This window comes from Opisthocomus hoazin, chromosome 14, assembly GCF_030867145.1.
Source record: "Opisthocomus hoazin isolate bOpiHoa1 chromosome 14, bOpiHoa1.hap1, whole genome shotgun sequence".
NCBI classification, from domain to species: Eukaryota; Metazoa; Chordata; class Aves; order Opisthocomiformes; family Opisthocomidae; genus Opisthocomus; species Opisthocomus hoazin.
The window spans coordinates 9,503,776-9,528,098 of NC_134427.1; the positions used below are offsets into that span (position 1 = coordinate 9,503,776).

Consider the following 24,323-nt stretch of genomic DNA (forward strand, 5'->3'; position numbering starts at 1 on the left):
AAGGTCTGGGGAAGTTTCCCCCTTTTCTTCCTTCAGCCTTTAAACTCTTGACTTCCAAGATGTGTCCTTGACACAGCAGCTTCTGAAGCAACCTCCCTATTTCACAGCAGCCTTCTTGTTTTTCTATTCCATTAACTCAGTGTTTTGCAGCCAACACTCCCGTTAATTAGGTGCTAATTTATTATTCCAACCAGCTGTTATTGCTGTGTAAACACCCCCCCCCCCCGCACACACACACACACACACGCACCCCTCCCCAGCCCCTGACCGTCTCAGGTCTGGGTCCTCAGCGTGCTCCCAGCCACAGCATCACTACTGGGAATGGCCAGCATCCTCAGATTAACACCCGAGGGGAGCACCAACGTTGCCCTGGCCATCAGGGAGTAAAACAAGGTTCTCCCTGGTCCCGTGGATGGGGTGGGAATTAGGGTGGAGATTTCCCAACGTTTCCTTCCCCAGCTCAGCATCGCACCAGTGCATGGACCCCCACTCTGGCACAGCCCTTTCTAGGCAAACCATCCCCATGAGCACTGACAGGACCTGCTTTCCAGGGGATTTATGTCTCGTGATCAGTTGATTTTAAAGAGGTGTGAGCACTAATTGGAGCACATGCCCACATGGACCCCATCGTGGCCAGTAAAGCCATCGCCCTGGGGGAAGGATGGGTGACACCGGGGGCACTCGGCAGTGTTTTTTTCACTCTTACTCTTGCAATAATTTTTTCTATAAATATTCACAAGAACTTTTTTGATTGAAAATCAAGCTAGTAAAAAAGTCCCGAAAGAGGGGAGTAATTTCCCAGCTGGCTCTTGTTAGTGCATTTCATAGCTATCAAAAACAATGTTCTCCTAGCTCCCTGCCCTTGCTCCAATTCATTAATTAGTGATATTAATTAGTTGTAATGTATTAATTACGAGCTAATACTTCTAGCGTAAAAGAAGCTGAGTTAAAGAAGGAGCTTCATAACCTCTGTGTTTGTGGATGTGTAGATTTTTCTGAATTTTGAAGCAGCCCCGGAGAGCTGTGCTTGTGTCTGCCGGGCGATGAATGCAGCGGTGTTCACCACTGTTCGCAGGAGCGTTGTACAATCCAGGAGGTAAAATACGGGTTTTAATGGTGGTGTGTGGGTGTCTTCCAGCTGGGTGGATGTCAGTACTGGGTCTTGCTGTTGTGTTGAGGACATTGCGGTTGCCCAGCATCCCGGTGTGCCCTTCCCACCTCCCCTCCCTGGCTGCGGTGTTCCAGGGGCTTTGGCCATGTTGGTGCAGAGCAATGTGCCATGCTGAGCCCGGGCTGCTGGCTCTTGGGTGGCTTGAGGGCTCTGCAAATCCACTCAACAGCTCCTGGTGCAGCAGGCAGTGAGTCGCCCTGACTCCATGTAACTGCCCCAGGGGATGCTTGTCCTGACTCCTTCTAAACCATATCAGATGATAAGTCTACATCAGCCCCAGTGCCCTTCTCTAATGCCAAGAGCAAATCTGTCGCTGCCCATCCCGGAGGTCCCCGGTTCCGTCCCTGGTTTGTTAGCCAGAAGAGCAGCCTCTCTGCGGCACAGCTGCGTCGAGTACGTGTTGTCTGGAAGCGTCTGTCCTGTCACTCGGGGATATTAGCACAGCGGCATCGAGCCCTGCGAAAACTCAGCCTTAGCAACGTGGTTGAGGTCACTTGTGCAACCAGACGTGCTAAGGCTTTAAGACAGGCTGGCGCTTGATGTGAAGATGTAAGGATGCATCGTGTAATTTAGGCTGTCTTTCAGATCCTTTGCATATGCCACAGTCGCTTAAGAGGATCTCTTTGGTCACTGAGAGCAAAGCACTGCCGTGAAGGAGCAGAGCTTGTGTCTGTGGACATGGGCGCGTCGGGAGGAAGGTCACAACTTGGCGGCAGAGAAGGCTGAATCTGCAGACCAGTGTAAGATAGTTTGGTATCAGAACTGGGGGTGCTGCAGTCAGTAATCCCGTTTGGTTGTGTTTACGCTGTGGTCAGTTGACTCCCCTGTGATGCTCCGAGCCTGACAGGAACAGGTAAACATCCTTTGCAATTTATTTAGCAGCAGCTTCCAAGACGCGAGCCGAGCGGAGAGCCGTGGAAGCGTGGAGTTTGGGCGCAGCTCTCTGAGCCTGCAGGGCAGTGCCGGGGTGGGCAATCCATACAGCAATGCTCCTGTACAAAATACTCCAGCGGCTCGGCTTTAATCCCTAGGACACTTGGAGATCAAGTAGCGTCAGCGTAGTTCAGTAATCTTTAGATTTAAGATGTGACAACTCTTGCAAAATACTGAGTTGAGTGGTGATTTTCCTGTTCCCTCTCCCTCACTTTAGATCGAGAAACATCACTAAATTTTTGTGCAAGTTTTTGGGCTGGATGAGCCATCAAAGCAGGACCACGTGGTGGTTTTGAAGAAGCGTTGGGACAGTCCCAGTTGGAGCACGGGCTCTCCTGTCGTTGCTTCTTGCCCTGCCGTGGGAAGCTGCCCTGTTCCCACCGTGTTTGTCACTTTCCGTGGCGTGGTTGCTCCCGGGAGCTCGGTGCAGAAGCAGCGGAGGAGTTGGTGGTGAGATGGCGTCGCTCCCACCCAACGGGCAGGACAAACGCCCTTGACTGAAAACACGGTGCTGGGCAACGCCGAGGAGCATTTGTTCTTCATGGATTCTTCTTTTGTCTGCACGGGTTGGTGGCCTTTAGACTAGCTGGCAGTTGCACAGGTGCAGAGATTTTAGGGGTGCAGCTTTTTGGGGGGGTCACTTCTGCAGGGGCCTGGCCGAACCAGGGCTGCGCATTGCTGGAGCTGGGCGGGCGCGGGGCTGCCCGGGGCTGTGATCCAGCGCTGCCACGCACAGGAAAGCGCTCGGACCCCGGGAGCCCGAGGTAAATACTGAGCTGGCTCCTCGCAGTGCTGGTCTACAGGCGGAGGCTGAGTAGGTAGTGAACACGTTTCCCTCTGCTGTGTGCTGTGTACTCGCAAAACTCGAGGTAATTTGGTGATCTGACAGCGTTTCTCCCTCACATGGAATGTAAATGCAGCACTGCTGGAGCTGGGGGCAGAGGCAGCCGAGAGCTGTTGGTGTTACCATGCTGATGTCACGCTGAAAACTGAATTTCTGCAGCGCCCTGGCCACATTAGAGCCTGATTGTGGGTCACCGCCCCTTGCTGTCGCCGACCACCAGCCGGTCGCCCCAGCCCCTGCATGCCGTGGGTGGGATGCTCTGCCTCCCTTCTCCTGGTACGCTGCTGCCATGGGTGCCCCGACTCCATCGTGGAGATGCCCTGATGGCTTGGGTCGGGCAGCCCAGGTCATCCCACAGTTGATCAACTAGGAGAACCACGAATTCTGTAAGGCATGAGAATCCTTTTTTTTTTTTCCCTTTAGTTTCTTATTTCTTGTTGTGTTTGTTACTGAATGCATTCCATGTGCACATGGAAATATCCTGGTGAGGCTTGAAGAGCTGAATTAAAGGAAAAAAAGCCTCTCATTTTGCACCAGCAGTTAGCTGATGAAACGTAAAGATGCAATGAGCTGATTAGTGATTCTGGTAATGTAATTAATGCCTCTGTTCTTTCATACGTGCAGAGCTGGAGGTCGAGCTGAGCGCTCAGTGAATATTTGCCCTGAATGCGCAGTTCGGTGCGCTCACAGTTATTGCTCCCTCGTTATGATTCCTTCAGTAATTCCAAATTAAAGTTGATATACTTGTAAATGAAAAGCAGGGCATGCTTCTGAATTACAAGGGCTGGAGGATTTGGCTGCAAGGTGTGAATGTTAATGCAGCCGAACCTCCATGGACCAGGCAGTGGTGGGACCGGCAGCAGAGCGGGAGGCTGAGACGACCCCTCGGTGAGGGTGACTTCGTCCAGACGCAGAGCTGCTGGAAGGGCCTGGCTGAAGTTCTCATCTCCGCTTCCCTGGCTGCTGCAGGCGACCAGCTTCGCATAGCTCTGCTGTTACATCTTCTTAACATCTCAGCCATCCTAAACCGTTAACATAATTCCCAGTCTGAAACCAAACTCGAATGAGCTCATTTTTGCATCAACGTGATTTTGGCACACCTTACATGAAACCTTTCTCTCTCTTTCTTTTTTTTTTTCTTTTTTTCCCCCTCCTCTCATTTTTAGTAAACATCACATTATCAAAATATTAGAGATGCCGGATTTGCCGTCGTTGGTTTACCGTAGATAACAGCGTGGAGTGTTCTTTCCGTTTTGATTCAATAGTGCATGACAAGGGAATCCAATTTGTTCAGATTTAGATGACATGCCTCCAATTATGTAATTCCATTAGGAGGTGCCTGCAGCCAAGTCTGTGCTCACAGTCTCGGCAGACATAACTCTAATGGGACGTGTTGCAGTATTGCTGTGTGGTAAGCACAACTTTGATAGAGAGCACGACCTGCCTCTCCCAGTCGTGTTTGTAGGAATGGAGAAGATGAAAAACGCTCCAGCCGTACTGAGGGCTCTAATCTGGCAATAAGTTATGTCACTGCAAGAACAAAGCTTTGCAATGAAAGGTGAATTTGTAATGCCCATATATTTTATGTATTCAAAATCAGACAGTAAATGCAGCACTTGGAATATGATCTTATATTCAGTTCCATAAATGGAAGATGTATTGGTTGCAGTTTTTCCTCTTGAATACCGTTTTGGATTCCTGTATACTTGGGAATGCTGGATATTTATGAGAATATAAAACAGTGATGAAAACATAAGACTAAATCTTAGCACAGTTACAACTTGCTTTAAATTATTAATCTTTAAGAAGCATGATAAAAAATTCTGCTATGCAAATTCTGCGGGACTGGGGTTAGTGTACGTACACATTAGCATAGAGCTATCTAAATAATGTCTTTAAAATAATTGTGTAATGTTGATGCAGACTTACAGTTTCTGCAGGCAGGAAAAGGCAATTCGAGTGGCAGATCTGTCTCCCCAAGAAGCGAGATTTAACACCACTCATAAATAAAGCTGTTTAGATTAATTTAGCATCACTTGCAAACCAGAAGATTTCCACAATGCCTTTGAGTAACACAGCTCAGTCGGGCCTTGGTTGGGCTCAGTTCTCTGAGGGCTGGGAAGGGGCTGGATGGGGCATGGGATGCATTTTTGGTAGAATATGCTCAGTCCTGCAGAAGCTGCAGATCTTTAAAGGCATTTAATTGCTGTAAAAAGGTCAAAGCGTTGCCAAGCGTAAGAGATACGTTGGTCAGTCTTGCCCTGGTTGTGTTGGACCTGCAGGCAGGTCCATTCCGTGAAGTTGGGATGTGAGCGATACACCCCACCGCTGTTGGCCCCTACTAACTAGGGCTTGGCCGATCAGGTATTATTTAAACATATAGACTTTATTAAGAAGAAAAACTCCCTAATCCTTGCTCTGGGCAAGTATGAGTGATAGTATCTCTACTTTGACAATATTTTGTGGTTCTCACATGAGTATATGGAAGAATTTTATAATGTTTTAGGTTAGAAAATGGGCGTGAATATGTGTACATCTTTAAAATCTATCTTCTCTGACCTGCTTTCCCCTTATTTATGTTGAGAGAGGAAGCCAGCAAACGATTTCAATGTATGATGCATCCAGCATTACCTTTCACATAAACAGGAAAAATACTCTTTCTTTGTTGATGTGATGAGACTAGGATGCATTTAAGTGTCTAGAGAAAGTGTCATTTTGTTTAAAATAATGTGAAGAGAAGCCCGGTCTCAGTAGGTTGAGACGAGTTATGGGGGTGCTGCTGTTTTAATGGCAGGATGGTGGAGGTGTAGCTAAGGAGGCTGCTGCTGTGCCTGAGCCCGGGCCCAAATCGCCGCCGTTGGGAGCCCTTCGGCACCCGCTGCTCTTGTCCATGTCCCTGCTCAGATGCTTTGCCAGAAAACCCCGCTCCGGTGGCATTTGGCTGTGCATTAATCCAGCCCCTCGGTGGGTGGCTCAGCCGGCAGGTAGAGGGGAGTGTATCAACCTCAGGTTCAAAACCCAGCGTAATTCCGTGGGAATGAATTGTTCAGATACATTTGGTAGAGAACAGTTTCTTGATCTGCTAAATGGGAAGAGACAACGCTGCCTGGCGCTTATTGGATTTTGTGCAATTTGGGAAGAAATTAGATTGTTTTAGATTAACCCCTCCAGGGATGGACACCTAGGAAGAGACTGCTGTCACTCAGGCAGTTGCTTTTCAGGTTTATTTATTGCAGCAATCCAGCTGCCAGTGTGACTGAGAGCAGGACCTGCGCCGCTGCGGTACACTTCATCGTGCTCTGAAGCGCTCGTTTGCTGAGCTCAAATGAGAAAGCATCGATCTGCTGCGAACCAGGCTGTGTACCCCAGCATCGGTGGTACCAGCCGGAGCCCTGGCTTCTCTTCCTAGGAGAAAAACAGCCGGGTGGGTTCCCTGAGTTCTCAGGGGCTCACTGGAAAGTGTTCACAAAGGCACCCGCACTCTAAGGCAAGCTCTGCCCTCGGGTCCCTCTGGCTCTGCAAGCGCCCAGTTTGGCTCCCGTTAGGGAGAGGTGTTCTAGGTGGGCACAGAGGACCACCATTGGTCTCGCCATCTTCACCTCTGGATCCCAACACGTTGCTGGGTTAAGTGACAGCAAGCAAATCTGCGTGTGAGAGTCAGAGCCCATGTGGCAAACGCTTTTCTGGCTAGCGGGCAGAGCCAAGCATCACTGGCTGCAGAGCTGGCGTCGGCCCCTCTGAAGCTCTGCTCCTGGACGCGTTTCAAAGCAAAATGGGAAGAGTTTGGAGTCCGAAGGGGCTGTGCCTTGGCCCGTGCAGCATCTCCCTGTGTCTGGTCTTTTGTGGGAGGAGTTCCACATCCTGGGGACATCTGCATGAGGGTGAATGGTGGGGGCAGAGCTGATATTACCCATGCCGTGCCTGTGCAGGGGTGCCCATCCTCGCAGACCTAGCTGGAAGCCAGCCTGATGCTGATGTTGAGAGAAGGGGGTTATTACTCGGTGCTGAGAGCGACGAGACGAAATGTTCAGCATATTATACTCTGGGACACCTTCCCAGAAAACGTTTCGTTGTGGTAATTACAGCATGGATAGCATAAAGTCCGGCAGCGGCTCCCCTTTGCGGTAGTGGAGATGGATGGAGGGGCGTATCAGGAAGGCTCTCCGAGATGCGGCTTAGCCATAGCCTGTGAAATGAAGAGCCCGTTCAGCGAGGGCAGCGCGTGTTCCTCAGCGCGACGAGGGCATGGCCCAGCTGCATGGAGCAGGGGGCGGCAGCCGAAAGCTCGCCCTGTTTGTTGCTGGAACTCCATGGATGCTGCTGCAGCTCTCCCCAAGCGATCGCTGGACCCGCACCCTCTCCTACTGCGTTGCCTGAACTGGAAGATGAGCTCCTCGAAGCAAGAACCACATTTGCCCTGGTGCTGTAAACCCAGGAGATGAGTGTTCAGCCGCTTCGTTGTGTTGAGCGTGGGGTTGACAAAAGAAATGTGCAAGCTTCAGGATGGACCCAGCCTGACTTGGGTCTGCTTTCAGCTGCGGCTGCGTCCGTTACTGGATAATGCTCAGACACGTCGGAGCATGTGTTTGCGGAGTTGTGGTCAGCTGAAGATAGCCCCAGGTCCTCCTTGTCCCCCTCCACATTGTGTGGCACTTGTGATGATCTTCCCCTGTGTGGATCCTGTTTCTTGAATTTTATTATGTTTTTTGGGGGGGGGGGAAATAAATGCGTAGAACTGCAACTCTGGTCGTAGGTACTGGGTTTTTTGCAGGATAGTAGACCAGCAAGGATGAATGGAAAAGCTTCTGGCTTTGCTCGTCCCTTATCCCCTGGTGATGTGGGGCTCGGCACTGATGAAATGCTCATCTCACCCTGTCCCTTCCCCTTGGGGACACCCTCTGGGAGGGCTGCAGGAGACACCAGAGGGGGAGAGAAGGAAACCTGTGCAGTTACAACTGACATGAGTGAGATTCGCTGAGGAATACGCTGAAATAAATGAAGTCTTCCACTGAGATGGAGGTAGCAAAGTCGTCTCTTTGCTCCCTCAAGTTCTTCTTCAGCCATCTTTTATCGCTTCATCCTTTTTCCAAGGCAAGGGTGCTCTCCTGCTTCATACCTGCCGTGCTTTTGGGGTGTATAGAGTTATGCCGCAGTTTGTTACCTCACTGGAAACGTGCTGTGTGTTTGCTTGGAGGAGGAGAACTCTCGTTGAGCTTCTGCTCCAAGGCTGCGCTCCCAGCATCAGAAGGGTTGTGGCGGTTTGGATGGGTAGGGGAGTCGCGGTAGAGGCAGGACTTGCAGCTTGCTGATTGGCGAACTGTAAATTTGAGCTGGAAAATGTGGCTGTACTCTAAAATTCAGGACACCATCTGTTTCATTGCTTGCTTGCAGTAACATTTGTACTTGATAATTAAAATGTCACACACATTTTTAGCCAGAATAATCCATGGAGGAGTAGAACTGTATCTTCTGAAAACCATTCAAGAGATGCTGGCAGATAGGAACAATGCTGTTTTCAACCATCTCTTGCTGCTCATAGAGGAGTTTTGCCTTCCCCCCCCCCCCCCCCCCCCCCCTTTCTTTCATATTTTGAGGAGGAGGTTGGAGGGATGGGAGCAGTGGCAGAACCTTTTAGAAGGAGCTGTGAATGTTAGTGAATAACCTTGGATATAATGTGGTTTATTTTCCTGGGGCTGGGCTGGTGGTGCCTCTCCTGTTTTCTTCAGGCAGTGGTAGGTTAGCTTTGGCTTCAGCTGAAATCAGCTTGGTTTTAAGGGCATCTCAGCTATCTTAAGCAAGACTTTACCTCCACGTAGTCTGGCCAAGGGTTCAAAGTGCTGTCGTCGCTTTGGTTAGCTGTCTGCTCGGTTGTCTGTGGATGGCGAGCGCTGGGAGCTCAGCTCCTCTGAGCAGCAGGCTCTGGGCTCAAGGACCACAGCGAGAAGCTGCTCCGAGAAAGGTCAGGTCTTGACCCACGCTTGCGTTGCCTTCACTGCGAGAGAGCCGGAGCAAAAGGCAAAGCAAGCAGCGCTGTGCGGTGAAATCGAGTGCTTTTTGCGTAGCGATGCCAGCCCGCAGCCGGTGCAGGGGGAGCTGGGCTCCCCTCCTTGCCCAGCCCAGGCTGCTGCGTCTCCCCTTTGCGGTGGCCTCGGTCCTGCTGCCAGCCTGGTTCAGGTTTGCTTCGCGGTGCTGGAAAGATGCAAAATTTGAATTTACTTTTGGCTGTTCTAAAATAGAGTTGTGAACATCTTAATGCTCCAGATCAATTAACGGTGTAGGAGGCATCAGAAGCGCACGGACACGCAGCGTGTCCGAGCCGATACCTGCGCTGAACGCGCTGACCCCCAGGAAAGCACCTGCTGAGGTTTTGCCAGCTCTGGTTCCCAGGCTCATCACACGCTTGGGCAGTGTCGATGGTTCTCCTCCGAGCACAGCGCGATGGACACATCGCTGCGTTGGCTCAGGGCTGCATGAGAGGCAAAAGTGGCATTTTCTGTAAACGTGGCTTTGTAAGGGCATCGTCCTGACTAATTCAGACTGAGTAAAACAGGCTTTTGTTACATGTGTGGGGTGAAACTAGCGGACGTGGGAAAGGGGATGTTCTGTGTGTCTTGTAGTGTTTGCAGAGTCCTGCTGCCTTAGCTGATAGAGAACCCCTCCCAGCTGAGCTATGACACAACAAATCCATCTACAAAGCTTTCTTAGAAACGCACTCTGCTGTTCCGTGAGAATTTTAAATCCAGTTGTGTCAACTGGATGTGGATAAGATTTTTAAAATCCTAGTGTGCTGGGAGACATTTGAAGCTCACCGTGTCGCGGTGCATCGGTGTGTGCTATCAGTAACTGGTAACCAGCATCAGTAACTGGTAACTAGTCTGCGGGGGAACTGGAGTAAGTCCTTTGGCAGTGCTCGGCAGCGAGCAAGGTGCTTTCTGGGCTGTCCCCTGGCTTAAATCAAACATTCTGATGGCGTCCCAGCGTCCGTGCAGGCCTGCTCGTACATCAGAGCTCAAGACGTATCCTTGCAGGCTCAGGTCCCGTGCTTCTGCCAGGAGACTGTGCTCTACTGTGTGAGAGAGGGTTTAAAATATTCTCATTGTCTGCTAGGAAATTACAGTTTTGTTCCCTGGAGTAGAAAAGTGAGTTTAAATCATTAACGCCACAAGTCTCGGGGATGATTATGGAAATGTTTGCAAGTGACTTAATCAGTATAGTTTGTCTGAGTGGCCCATTTTAATATTATTGCACTGATTAAGTTTTCTTAGCTAATATGTGTTTCATTTCCAATTCAATTAAATGAGAATCCCCTTCCATTACATGATATTACTGAAGTGCCCTAGTGGGGCAGGAGCACACTTGGTATTTTCAATTGATACAGATTTCTTCATTATATAGTCTCATGGTGTTAAATGAAATCAATGAAAGCTGAAATTAAAATTGTAGCAAGTTGCAGCTGTAAATACGTTGTCCGTTCCTCAGTCTCTCACTTAGCAAGACGCTGAGAATATATTAGCATCAGTTCATTAATTACATTTCAAAGACATTTTCAATAGATGCCTGCCTTTGATGAAATTTTAGAAAGCCTGGGAAGGATTTTCCTGAGATTTCTGTTAGTGCAATGATTATGATAAGCAAAATATAAGTTGCATTAATGTGCCTTTTTGATGCGCTGTATATCCTCGCTTTAGCTTTTAAAAGCACTTTTGTGTAACCTACCGTGGAATATATTAACTGGCGTACGGAAGATTATCTGCGAATGGCTTGCGAAGGAATTAACATCAGCCTTACATTTTTTGTGAGCCAAACCTCCTCCTTTTATGTGTTACTGAAGAGAGTTGATGGAGCTCTGGTACAGCAACAAATGGTTTTATAAATACTTCTCTGAAGTTAATTTCCCATTGTGGGATATGTGGAGCTCTTGGAGCTGATCGTGTGATCTTTTTCTGGAGAGCTCCGAGATTTCTCCGGCGTTGAGGCGGGGATTTCAGGAGTGCGTACTTTTGTACACGCCGGAGCTGGAAGGCGTGCTGCTACGATGCAGGCAGCGATTAGGAAATTGCAGCGAGTGCTCAGGAAATACGGTAAATCACAGCTTCTAAATACAGATTCACACGCTCGTAAAAAAGACCAATGTACGTGTCGGGCTGAGACGGGAGCCCTCTGCACCCTCCTGCTTCGAGACCGTGTTAGCCACAGAACTTGCGAGTGCCATGCGCGGGGCTCAGCACCTCGTGCTTCGCTGTGCCCGGTGGGCGGCTGGTGGGTGGCAGGACGGGCGCCCGCAGCCGCGGGGGACCTCGGGCAGGGCCAGCGTGGCAGCCCCTGACGCCCCGCGTTCCTGCTTCCGGGCTGCTCCGCGCGGCTCTGCGTTCCGCTCGTGGCCTCTGCTTGCACGCTCAGGGCGCGGCAGAGGCTGTCTGAAGTATTGGGTTTATTAAATTATTAAAAGTGTTTTCATCTGGTCAGAGAGTATGTGTGGCTTCACGCATTTAAGACATAGCTAAAATATATATGGATATAAGGATAAAACTTTTTTCTTTAATACTAAATGTATGCTTTTTCTAAACAAGAACCTGGATTTTTTCTTTTTCGAATATAATAAATATTTTGGCGTAGTTATTCTGGCTGCAGAAGTGCAATGAAAATGTTAGCCTTGGCATATCAATCGTGCTTTACAGATGACTGTAATTTCCTGAATGTCAAAACTCCAAATTTTTCTGCTAAGCAAACTTTTCAGTGGCAAAATAGATTGCCTCCATAATATATCACTGTGTGCAGGAAAAAATGAAATCTTTATGTACTGTATTATGAATCAATGAGGCATTAAGATTCTTGGAAGGGTGAGTGGACTCTGGAAAATGAAAAACTGCCACTATTCCCTCTGTAAACCACTGCTTATGGAGTGTAGGCTTTGCAAACCTCTATCTTCGCCGCCGCAGAAAGATCAGTTACAAGTTGAAACCAATTCCTGCAACAGCGTTTAGATAGGGTAAATACTGTTGTAAATATCTGATTTATAGCAGCATCCTGTGGTTATTCACCAGCTCCTTTGCAGGGGCCCACTTTGCGCTTTGGGAGGTCTGCTGTGCTGTGAAGGGAGCCGGGGGAGTGGGGAGGGGTGGCACGCCTGGAAGATGCTGCGGGACGGGGACGGTTCCTCGTACCGGGAGTGGGAAGGTGCTCCTGGTACCCTGTGGGCTTCAGGGCTTGGGGTTTCAGAAGGCGCCGCTCACACCTTGACTTTGCCTAGCGTGTATTAACGGCAAAATTCGGCTCTGCATCCTGTTCCGTAAGGGGTCGTCGCCTCAAAGCTTGCCAAAGCCAAGACCTTGCGTGCTGCCGAGGCCAGCGTCACCCGTCCTGCAGCTCATCGTCTGGCAAGAAGGCAGCGTGGCACACTCCTGTGCCAATGCTCCTGCTGCCTGCTCTCTCCTCTCCTCGGGTTTTCCCTCCCGTGTGCAGCTCGGGGGTCGCGGCACCTCCATCCAGGTGCCTCTGTCATATAATTAAGCTAACAAGGTGGGAAGCTTTGCTGCTCTGGGTCGGTTGTGGTGGGAGATGAGTGTTTCCAAAGGGCAGTTCAGTCCTTCTCCCAGCAGGTCGGGTGGGTGGGATGGGTCTGGGTCCCTTTGCCCAGCGTTGCCATCCTTCCCCATGCCAGAGGAGGAAGGTGGAGTCGGGACCAGCTCCAGCAGCTGAGTCACTCTTCTGTTTGCCGAGTCTAAAAACGGAAACTTGCTTCGCTTTTTATGCACTGCTAAAAAAAAAAGAAGTAAAAAGGCCACTGTTCTTGCTGAATTGGTTGTGAGCAAGGGTATCCTGCAGAGATCTTAATAATACAGGCAATTATGAAATTAATACCACCCTGGCAAATCTGCAGGGCAGCTCTCCCCTCCGCAGGCAATGCTGTGGACAATTAGTTTGTGCGTGAGGGCAGCTGGGAGCATCTGCATGCGTGAGGCTGCGTATTTTTTGCTTATTTAAAGTCTTGTTTTCATTATCTTTGTGTGCATGTGCCATGCCTGCACATATATGAACACGTACTCTGAGCTGCAAAATCTTCAGTCACGGCCTTCCTCTGTGCCCAAAATGCTTCGTTTTTGCAGACCTTTCCCATTTGATAATTTCATGGGCAATGATGGGCTGTTGTAATTGCCGTTCTTGCAAAATCCAGCTCCTTTTTATGGGTTCCTCTGGCACTTTTCTCCTGCTGCCGTTACTGTGGGTAGGCTGCTGGCTTCCTACCCCCGCCATTAGTGTTTCTAGACAAAACATCTCTGTGATTCATTGGGTGCTGATAGAAGTGAAAACATAATGATTGCTTAGAGGAAATGTAAATTTACATTTGCTAACGGCTTTAATTCACAGTGCTGAAATACTTATCTCCTTTCCTCCCAGGCCCTTGTTTGGAGCTGGTGCGTGATTCTCCTGTGCCACCCTGAGACCCCGAGTAAAGCGATATAGCTTGTGTGCTGGTAGTTTTGCAGGCTGCTTCAGAGAAAAGTGGTGCTGGTTCCTCCTCCTCCTTCTCTCCCTTCCCGTAATATTTATACTTCACTTCATTAAAGAAGTCATGTGTTCATCTAGATTTTGCTGTACTTTTAATTTTGGATGCAGTGGAGCTGGAAGTTTCGTTTGCAATGACTGAATGAAGAGAGGTCTCATCAGGACCCAGCCCTGGGTGTGTTTGCGTGACAGGCGCTGCACTGAGGCTGTTGGGGAGAGGAGATGGGGCGCAGACCTGCTCCGGTGACCCCGCTCCGTGCTCCCCTCCTTGCCGGGCAGGACCTGGCGTGGGCAGCCGGGCTGCAGGTTGGGGCGTGGAGGTGGCTGTGCAGCCTCCATAGGACACACTGCCCGTGAGATCTTCTCGCTGAAGCTCCCGGGGAGCACAGCAGCCCCCCTTGCTCCTCTCCGGCTCAGAGATGGCGCCCGTTGTCCTCCTCTGCAGGGCCAGGAGGGCTGGGAGCAGAGAGGAGCCCTGCGGGATGCCCGTGGGCAATGCTTCTCGCCTGCTGCCGTTGCCATCCACACCACTGACGCGAAGCGTCTGGGACTGATGTGGAGTGGAGGCAAACATTTGATTCCCAGCGCTGCGTCGGTGAGCTTGCCAAATATTTTGGCCTCGGCTCTGCGAGCTGTGCTGCGGGAGCAGCTCTTGGTAGGGAAGAGGTATTCCCGTTTCGGGGGTGTTTCCGCGCGTGCATGGCTGAGGCAGGAGAGGCTGTCACCAGGATGCTCACCCCTGTCCTTGTAATTGTCTCTCTAGGTGAGAAAGTTCATTAAGAATCAGGATGAGTCACAGCATTAAATGAACGTTTTGCCTCTCTCTGAGCGACCTCCAAGCAGATGCCCGTCTCCAACAAAGAGGGCAGCAGGGGTATTTCTCTTGGAGGAACAATTTGTGGCATTAGCAAATCAAATTCTCAGTGGGCCACTCTTGATGGGAATTAACCTCACCTACTGGGAGCGAAGCATTCTCGGTGCCCGGCGTGGCGTAATTGAGTTTGACTTCTCGTAGAGACGTCGTGGGCATGATTGATCGGCGGGGAGACCCTCTGCTGAAGGTTAAAATCCATCGGCAGCTTCGAAGCCGCGCGGGGAGGGTTTCTAAGAGCAGAGCGAGACATGCGAGGCTCGCGCCGCTCCCGTTCCTGACCTTCCATCATGGCCTGCATCTTTGCTGTCAGATGATGCTGAGCGGAGACGTTTGGGGAGCGGCGAGGGGGGAGCGCAGGAGCCTGCCCGTGGCAGAGTTTCAGTTTGCTGCTGGGAGCGGTGGAGGAGAAGGGGATGGGATCTGGGACCCAGGCACGGGGCCACCCTGTAGGGACTGCTTGCTCTGGTCAGATGGGCTGTAGGAGAGAAGCTGCCGTCTCAAAAAACCCCAAATTTCTCAGCTTTTAAAAGCATGAGTATGTGACTACTCTTTTATAAATGAGCTCTGGGGATTTTTATTCAGCAGCATGAGCGGTTTATGGGGAGGGTGGGAAGGACACTGAGCGTCCTCGTGCTGCTCGCCGGTTCTGGTGGTTGTGCAATGTTTCTGGTGCCGAAGCCCCAACCCTATCATTATTTTTCTTTTTTCAGTAACTCAGTCCTGAATCTTTTGCATCATATGCAGAGTCTCTGCTGCAGTGTTTTAGTTCATTTTATTTGCTTTTCTGCTGGACGTGGTACAGATCTGGTCTGTCCCTTTGCCCCTGCCCCTTCAGAGGGAACTTTCCCGTTCAGAATGTCCATTCCTACCTGACGCGTAACTTGGTTTAACACTGCCCCGTTAATGTACCATAAAGTCCAGAGACTGGGGGAAAAAAGTCCACCAGGGTAAGAAACACTTCCAGATTTCCCTTCCTTCCCCACCTCCACCCGAAGAGATGGAGACACTTGTGTAAAATTGCCTCCCGTTCATTGCACAAGCCCATCTGCGACTCCAAACCATCCCAGCCAGGCTTGCGGTCTGGATGAGCTTGACCTAGATACAAACTGGTGTGCTTGAGCCAGCTTAAAGGGCAGCCTGAGTTCTGCGGGGTGAAGGGGAAGTCGTAGCTCTGGTTCCTCAGCCCTGTGCCAAAGCTGTGTTCTCCTGGGTTAGTTTGCTCCCGGGCGCAGTCTGGGGGGGAGGTCGGGGTGTTCTGGGGCCGTGGTGCTCCCTGTGCGAAGGCTGTAGGTTTCTCACCGTAGCCCACAAAGCCTTTCTTGCTACAGCCTCATTTCTCAGCAGCAATGGGGAAAGGTCACTCAGCCCCTCACGTGCTGATCCATACGCTAATGGATGTAATGGTGAGTGGGTGTTCAGCTTTCAGCTCCCCTCTCCAGCTCCATAAAGCCAGGCTCCGGTTTCCAGGCTGGAGGCATGGCCGCTGCCGGCGTCTGACCTCCAGCCTTCCTCTACCTCAGCGAGCAATTAGGCAGCGCGGCAGCCTCTGTCCGCTGGCAGGGATCGATACTCCTGGGCCTTGGCACCGGCGGGATGTTTGGACCCCAAGGGGCTCAGACACGCGGAGCTGAAGCCAGCCCTGGTTGTGGTCCACATGGAAACAGCACCCACTTGGACCCCGGAGCGGTTGTTTAGAGCCTCTCCATCGGGGTTGAGGTGCCCTGGGAGCAAGAGTTAAAGCTGCTGGACAGGAGTGTCCTGGTGAGCCCTTTGCCTCCGGAGGGGCTGGATGCTCAGCTGCTGATGGTCCCTTTTGCCAGGCCTCTTGTGGCAGGGGGGCTGTGGCACAGAGAGGAGGAGGGAAGGGAGCTGCAAACCTTCCGCACGCTCTCCATCCGCAGGTTTGGCCGTAACCCCTTTCTCTCTGCATCGCTGGGGTTGTTGCTGCTTTGCGGTCCTGCGCTGCAGAGCCGGGGCCGGTTGGGTCGGGATGAGATGACATTTTACTTCAGCAGGTTCTGACCCGTTTCGGCACTTAAAGCAAAGTCATCTCCTCCTTCCTCACCTGGTTCCAGCAGAGCAGCTGCACGCCATGAGCCTCCTGAGCTCTGTGGCGTGGGTAGCCGCGTGTCCCTTCCCCAGCAGCTCCTCCAGGCTCTGCAGTCTCTGGCTTTACTCGGTGTTCTTATCCCCTGGGGTTTCACACCTCCTCACTTTGACTTCAGTTTGTTTTTTTTTTCTTCAATGTTGCTTTTAGAAGCTTGCTACAAGGATGCTTTTAAAAAAAAATCATTAGGTTGGAAAAAAGGATCTTCATTCAGCCCTTGTGCAGGGCAGAGGTGGGGAAGGGGCTGGCACAGATGCGCTGTGTGACCACAGAATTATCCTTCAAAGTGAGCAGATGGCTTGGTCTCAAAAAAAAACCCTCAGAGAAATTCACGGAGGCCTTTGAGGTTTCAGTTTGCTTTGTGTTTTCTCCAGGGGCTGTGCAGGAAGGAGGGAGGGGGCTGCTGTGGGCTGAGGGGCCGGACAGCTGACAGCAGGTCCGGCCACTGACAGCACACGCTTCTCGGTCCCCTCCAGCAAAAGCCATCGTATCTTAGCAAAAGTCATCTCATAGCAAAAACGTCAGGCAGGAGCTTGCGCTGTCCCCCCAGCCCGGCGTGCGTCGCTCCCGTGGGGGGTCTCTGGGTGCTGACGCGGGGTAGCAGCGCTCGTGCAGGAGGAAGAGGATGGAGCACCTTCATGACCACGCAGGTTATGGAAGTGCCCGGGGACCGACCGCAGGGCATTCGCGTGGCAGCCCTGCCACCCCAGAGACGGAGCCTGTGCTGGGTCAGTCGGGGGGAGCTGGGGGTCTGGCCCACGGGTGAGAGGTGGCTCTCCTGGCACTGCAGAGATGCCGGGACGGGATGGCAGCTGGTGTGCCGGGAGGATGCAGCGGGGGGGCTGGCGTTGCTGCGGCTGTGGGGACGCCAAGCACATCTGTCCTTCTCTCTCCGTCCCTGGCTTCCAGCACATCACCCTGCCTGTGTGTACCTCTTTTCCTTGTCCCACCCGTGGGTGGAAGCGTCAGAGCACCAAGAAAGCCCAGCTTTCACCCGCCGGCGGATGGTGTGAGCTGTTAGCTGGTGATTTATCTGAGGGGAGCCTCTGACCTTTCCTGTGCTCCTCTGCGATGGTGGATCACGCACAAATAATTCACGGCTCCCAAAAACGCTCTGGCTTCAACCTTGCAGTGGTGTGATAAGCAGAGCGGGTGAGCACACTCAACCTCGTGGGACCGTTCGGTCCCCGCGTTCCTCGGGGAATTCAGCTGTGCACGGGGAGATGCCAAGAGCAAGTGGCTGTCACACCATTTCCATTCCTGATGGCTCCAGGGTCAACCTGCTTTTTGAGTTACCCGCGAGCTCCTGTTGTTCTCTGCTTTGTAGGCATCCAGCTCAACTCTGTTAGAAAACCTGTGCTTCTGATGAATGCGGCTCTAAGTCAGAGGGATGATTCGCAATAAAGTTCGAGCTCTACCTGCAAACGTGTTGTCTCGGGCTCTGAAGCGCAAGCTTGAAGGAATGGGCAAGAGCACAACACGCCCGTGTTAATATAGCAGAAAGAACAAGCTGTTATGTACAGAGCTAAAAATAGTTGTAAAGCTTTGAGTCTTCCTCCCAGTTGCAGCAGAAGGATGCTCTGAGCACTGATGGCCGGATCTGTCTGTGGCACGGCTCTGTCTTGACAACGCACTAAAGCTTTTGTGACTTTTTGAAGCTCGGTTCAGATATACACAGAGCACCGTGGCTGCTTTTCTGGAGCTGCCATGATTTCTGACTTGGATGAGAGTGGCTTGGGGCAAATCCAAAAGCTGGTGTTCCCAAAAGGGACGGTACCTTTTTCAGTAGAATTTTAACAGGCAAACTTCAGAAGGGGAGAAATGCACAAAATAGCTGAGATTGGCCCAGCAGCTGACAAAGCATCTCTCTGTAAGCTGTGTCTCGAAAGCAGGATTCATCTGGGAAATAATGGCGTGGTGTACCTAAGGACAAGTACAGCCGTGGGCCTGCTGGCAGCGAGCCGTGCTCGGGGCAGGTAGGGTGTGGGCTCCATCTTGGGCATCCCATGGGCAAACGCCCACTGAGGGCCTGGCTTCCTGAGCGCAGGGTGCTGGAGGGAGCCCAGGCACCTCTGCGCTCGCCACAGAGTCCATGGGCATCTTTAGTCAGCCTCCTCTTCCCAGTCTCCCTCGACCGCGGTGTTCTCCCCTGACGGGCGCTGATGGAGATATCTGCCCAGCTGAGGCCGGCGGCCACCAGGGATGACAGTGATCCCTTACGAGACAGTTTCTTCCGCCAGCATACGAGTTTTTATTCATTCTTTTGTTTTTACGACAGCAGCCAAGGGAGGTGCTTTGTCACCGCCTGAGACCAAAGAGCACAAAGGGAGCGCGGCTGAACAGTTTGAGCTATGATGAAATGCTCGCTGTTATCGATCTTGGCTCAGGATTTGTTTCCTTTCGTGCATTAACTCCCCATCGATCGCTGTGGTGACCTCAGAGCGTACGGTTTGGTTGGCCTTCTCCCTCAGCCGGCAGCAGAGCCGTGCCCGCAGCCCGCTCCCCTCCCAGCCTCGCCGAACCGCCGATGGGCCGGGTGGTACGAGGTGCTCTGGGGAAGGCAGAGCTTTGCTTTGGCCTCCTCGGACATCAGAGGTTTGCTGCTGTATGTTAGTCGCTGGGGTTAGCGTCGAGGTTAGTGCTGTGTGGCATTAAATGATTGCTCGAGGGTCAGGTCGTTGCTGTAGTGCGGTACCCAATGAACTGGGTCCACGAGCAGGGAGTCCTGGCAGGAGTTAAAGAAGGGGCTGGAGTTTGCCCCGGAGCTGCTCCCTTTCCCCGTGGTGGGGATCCCCACAACGCTGTGTCGTTGCCTGGTGCACACGCCTGACCAGGGTCAGCTCCCGCTCGTCGGAGCAGCTGGCTGGGGTGATGGTGCTTGTGGAAAGCCACTTCCCATCGCCACGCTGGGTTCTCCAGTGCCCAGGGACCTGCTGAGATGACACAGGGTGAAACTCTTCCCGTCTTTGCAAGTGGCAATGTCAAGTTGACGGCTGCCGCTCTGGGCGTACAACGTGAAAGTCCGCTTCATCCTTGCTCCCTTGTATCTCCAACTGTCAATGAAATCGTTCAATGCCACTTTTGGGGAAAAAGTACCTTCCTTGGGGTCATGGCGGGGGCTTTGGCTGCCTTCACCTATGTGAACCTGTGCCCAAAGCCCTCCGAGCCGGGGTGAGCATGGGGACGGTGGTGGTGCTGGTTGTGGTGTCCCGGCTCTCTGAGCCTGAGGTGCTGTGGTGTCCGGCCACTGATGCTGTACTGGGCTCCTTGGCTTTATTTGGTTTTGCAAATTATTGTACTTTATTTAATTATTTATGAGCTTGGATGCTCTAAGTGGGAAGAGGAATGGGGACTCTCCAAGTTTCCTTTCCCCTGTGCTGTTGGATGCCTTTGGTGCTCGTGATCTGCTTTTTAGTCCACCCAGAGACAATTTTCTGTAAAACATTGACATCTAGTGGCTCTTCTGCCAAAGGAAACGAGGGGGAGCAGAAGACTGGCTGCGGAGTGGCTGGTGGTGATGCCACTCGGGAAAGCAAATGAAGGTCCTTTCTTCTCCTCACACAGCACCAAGGACACGGCGATCACACCCCGGGGCTTGGGGCTCCTGGGTCCCTGCTCCTCGGTGTCCTCGGCCTGGAGGAGTGGCTTTCCCTTGCAGGACAACTTGCTTAGTGAGCTGCTTTAATCCCATTTACTTAAGCAGATTGCCAGTATCCTGGCAGCGTACCTCATCGCTGAGGTCGTGGTCACATTAAAGGAGGTGCGAGGAGCACGGTGTGTGTGGCTTCAAGCTGCTGATGGTGGAAAACGTAGTGTTTGACGGTGGATATTAATGTGTGGCCCAGAGTGATCTCTTCGTGGTATACGTAAGGTTGAGCTCACAGCTTTCCCAGCTGGCAGCCTGATGGGGTTCCCTGCATCAGCACGTCCCTGACGTGGGCCACCCTCCTGTTGCTCCAAACCAAAGCCAGCACCTCCCGTGGAGGTGTTTTCCCTTACAGAATGTTATGATGCATCCTGTAATTTCCTGTCGTTGACTTGTCTCTCCTCTCTCATCGTCGGAGTCCTGTATCAGGTGAAGGCAGGGGGATAAAATAGGGTTTGCGTGGGCTTCTCCCAGATCCTCACTGCAGTGCAAGTGGACTGGGGCTTCTGGGCATGTCCCATCTATCTGGCCTGCAAAAGGCAATGTCTTGCAGGAGGTGTCTTGCAGGAGGTGTCTTGCAGGAGGTGTCTTGCAGGAGGTGTCTTGCAGGAGGTGTCTTGCAGGAGATGTCTGTGTTCCTCATGGATGCAGCGCTGCTCTGGGGCTCGTGCAGCTGAGCCCTGCGGCTGCTCACCGGGAAAGGTAGCTCAGGCAGCTTTTCATAGGCCACATAAACTTGTCAGTCCAAATCTGTTGGACAAGGGCGGGTGGTGGGGTGGAAAAACACAGAGCTACCTGTGCCCTGCTCGGGCTGGGGCAGCCACCGTGGGAGATATTTTAATTATTCTCCCGAGGTCTGGGGAGAGCATCAGTCGAGGCACCCAGCAGGAGCACGGAGCCGCAGGGGCAACCACACAGAGGGAAGCCTGGGGTTCCCTCCCGCCTCTATGGAGGCAAAACCCGGGCAGGCAGGTGCAACCCTTCCCGCTGCCCCAGAGAGGCTGCTCAGCCGTCCTTCGCCCCGAGGAGGGGAGCGCAGAGGAGCTCTCTGCAGCAGCGCTCCTGAAAGCCTCTGAAGTGCATCTCCAAGTTTCTATTGATTTTGAACGTTAACGCGCTGTGTGCTGGAGACGCACGGGACTAAACGCTCTGCCTTCCTCTCCCTTGGCAGGAATTTCTACTACATCACCATCCTGCGTGACCCCGTCTCCCGATACCTGAGCGAATGGCGACACGTCCAGCGAGGAGCGACGTGGAAGGCCTCCCTGCACGTCTGCGACGGCCGGTCCCCGACCACCGAGGAGCTGCCCAGCTGCTACACAGGGGACGACTGGTCGGGCTGTTCCCTGCAGGAATTCATGGATTGCCCCTACAACCTCGCCAACAACCGCCAGGTCCGCATGCTCTCCGACCTCAGCCTGGTGGGATGCTACAACCTGTCGGTCATGCCCGAGGAGCAGCGAAATAAGGTTCTGCTAGACAGTGCCAAGGAGAACCTGAAGCGGATGGCCTTCTTCGGCCTGACCGAATTTCAGCGGAAGACTCAGTATCTCTTTGAGAAGACTTTCAACATGAACTTCATCTCGCCGTTCACGCAGTACAACAGCACACGGGCCTCCAGCGTGGAGATAGACGAGCAGACTCAGCAGCGCATCGAGGCCCTCAATTTTTTAGACATGGAATTGTACGATTATGCAAAAGACCTGTTTTTGCAGCGGTACCAGTACATGCGGCAGAAGGAGCACCAGGAAGCGCGGCGGAAACGCCAGGAGCAGCGCAAGATCCTGCGGGCGAAGCAAGCGCGCCGGAGAGCGCAGGGCGACAACAGCTCCAGCACCGACTACGTGGGGAACGTGGAGCGGTGGCGGCGGTAGTGGGGGGGCTCGCCGGGCGCCGAGAGCGACGCGGCGCCCGACCCGAGCCCCAGGTCGGAGGCGACGGAGCGGTCCACGCAAACGATGCTTCTGGAGGGTCTGAAGCAAAAAGAGGTTAAAATGTTGCCTTTGCAGTTGCCTTTGCAGTAAATGTTGTACTGTACGTGGAACACTTCATCTTTGCGTGTAATTAAATTGTCCTTTTTAGGTTTGTTGGATTATTTATGAAATACAGGAGCCGAGAAGGCTCGTCGGAAATGGTTGCTTGGACGTTTATTTAAAAGAAAAGGGGAAAAAAAAATTCCTTAAATGAGTTATGAGTACAAAATGGGATGCTGGAAAATGTTTATGATGCTCGGCTGAAATCTATCTGGGAAGTAAACTCATTTCCTAATAATGAGCATTTAGCATACTCTCACAATACAGTACATGAGCAAAACCTTTTCCCTTTGATTTTTGTCTTAATTTTATTTTAATAATGTGTTTTCCAGGGCACCGACTGCTTATGATATTTACCAAGTTAATGAATGGACGATGAAGGGAACAATAAAGGTCTAGAAAAAATATTGACTAGTTTTATGTATAATATTGGCTTTTAAAAGGAATAGAAGTAATTTCTCTAGTTATATAAATATTTAAAATTTTAAACTTTTTCTACCTACTGCTGTTTAGAGTTTTAAGCTTAGTCTATCTCATATTTAAAAAAAAAAAAAAAAAAAGGCATACATACTTTTCTGAACTCAATGCCAAGGTTAGAGACACTGTTTCCAGAATTCTTCAGGGCAGTATGATTTTAACCATTCTGGAAAACCTGCAGCACATCTTCATGTTTCATAAAGCCTTTTGCAAATTATAATCTTGTGACAGTGTCTAATTTTAAGTCTTCTTACCCATTAGAATACATAATGCTGAATTTATAATTCCTTAATAATTGGTGGTATAAACTAGATGAAATTATGTTGCGAATATTTGTGTAGTGTCTTTAAAAAGTCATAAAACTCTCTAATCCCAGCAATATTATGCAGATAATTGCTCAATGGAAGAAGTAGATTTTACACTTGAATTAGGATTTACTTCCAGTAAATCTTCGCTACACCAGATAAAAACAGGGCTTTTTTTTTTTTTTTTTTTAGCGCTCTTGAGCCCTTCTTAACGACGACAGATGAGCGAGGCGTAGAAATGATGGCAGCCAATCTTACCATAGCCATAGTTAGAGAGGACGAGCCGGCTGCGTGGCGGTGCAGCAGCCCGCTCCCGAGCAGGCTCTGCCGGGGTGCGGAGCTGGAGCTGGAGCGGGCTCCCCTGCAGCCCCTCGGCCTCGCCGAGGGAGAGGAGGCAGCGTGGGAGGTGCGAGGGGCTCCTATAAATCTCTATGCAAAAAAAAAAAAAAAAAATTGAAGACCTCTGCAAGGCTTGGGGCCGTACCTTCAGCGCGTTCCTGTGCGCGGGCGGCGACGCTCCCGAGCGTGGCGGTGGTGGAGGCACCCGAGCAGGGCGGGTTTGGTTGCGAAGCCCGCGGCGCTCACGAGGCTCACTTGCACTATTGCCTTTCGCCTGTGCTGTTCTACGCACCAGGAGGGCAGGGGGCATCAGACGAGGCAGAAGGCTTTAGAAACGTCTTAGGGCTCCGCGCCCGGGTGCCGTGAGCGGCGTTTGACGTCTGGCGCGGTGCCGCGGCCCAGGGCAGCGACCCTGCCGGGGGCAAGCGGGGCGCGAAGCAGCAGCAAACGCCCTGCGGTAGCAGCTTGGGAAGGAGAACAACGTCATGTACAGCAATGTTTTTGTTTGTTTTTTTCCAAATGAGAACTGCAGTTGCCAATATGATGTCTGGGTTGTATTTTGGTTTTTACGGGGGGGAAGCAGTTGGCTCTGAAAACTGAAAGGCACCGCTGTAAACAGGACTTAACCGCGGGCGTCTGGAGGGCCTGTTGCAGAAGGTGCATTTTGTTTTTATGCTGTGGTGTGCATGGTTTACAGAGACTAGTTGCATTTTCTTTGTGTATACTGTTTATTGTATATAGGGGATGTACGAATATAAGGATGCCATTTTGTCATAACCATATCAAATTCTACTGATTTCCACTGTAGACGCTGTCTTACTGTGTAGATTGACAGGCCGATCCATTGACTTTGATTGTGTAATTTAACAATAGAACCGATAAATAAAATTTAACTACAGTCTTCTGATTTTCATGTGAATAGTTCTTTATCCAATGACATGTTGGGAATTGCACAGTTCAAAATGAACGGTAATTTTGACATGAATGAAATAGCAGTTGACAGGCAAGTATATGAGCTTAAAATCACGGCTTGCCTGAAGTGTATTTAAGCTGCAGTTTTCAAGGGCAAAACCACTTCGGGCTTTCTT

The 24,323-nt window shown here is 51.4% G+C and overlaps 1 protein-coding gene across 1 annotated transcript in view; it reads left to right on the plus strand.

The window, feature by feature from the left end:
- Positions 1 to 24,136, plus strand: part of HS6ST2 (heparan sulfate 6-O-sulfotransferase 2) — a 130,996-nt gene extending 106,860 nt beyond the window's left edge. The window contains exon 2 of the mRNA XM_075435771.1: positions 21,253 to 24,136. Coding sequence (XP_075291886.1) covers positions 21,253 to 21,955 — 703 coding nt within the window. The 3' untranslated portion in view covers positions 21,956 to 24,136. The remainder of the gene's footprint in view (positions 1 to 21,252) is intronic.
- Positions 24,137 to 24,323: the final 187 nt, after the last annotated feature.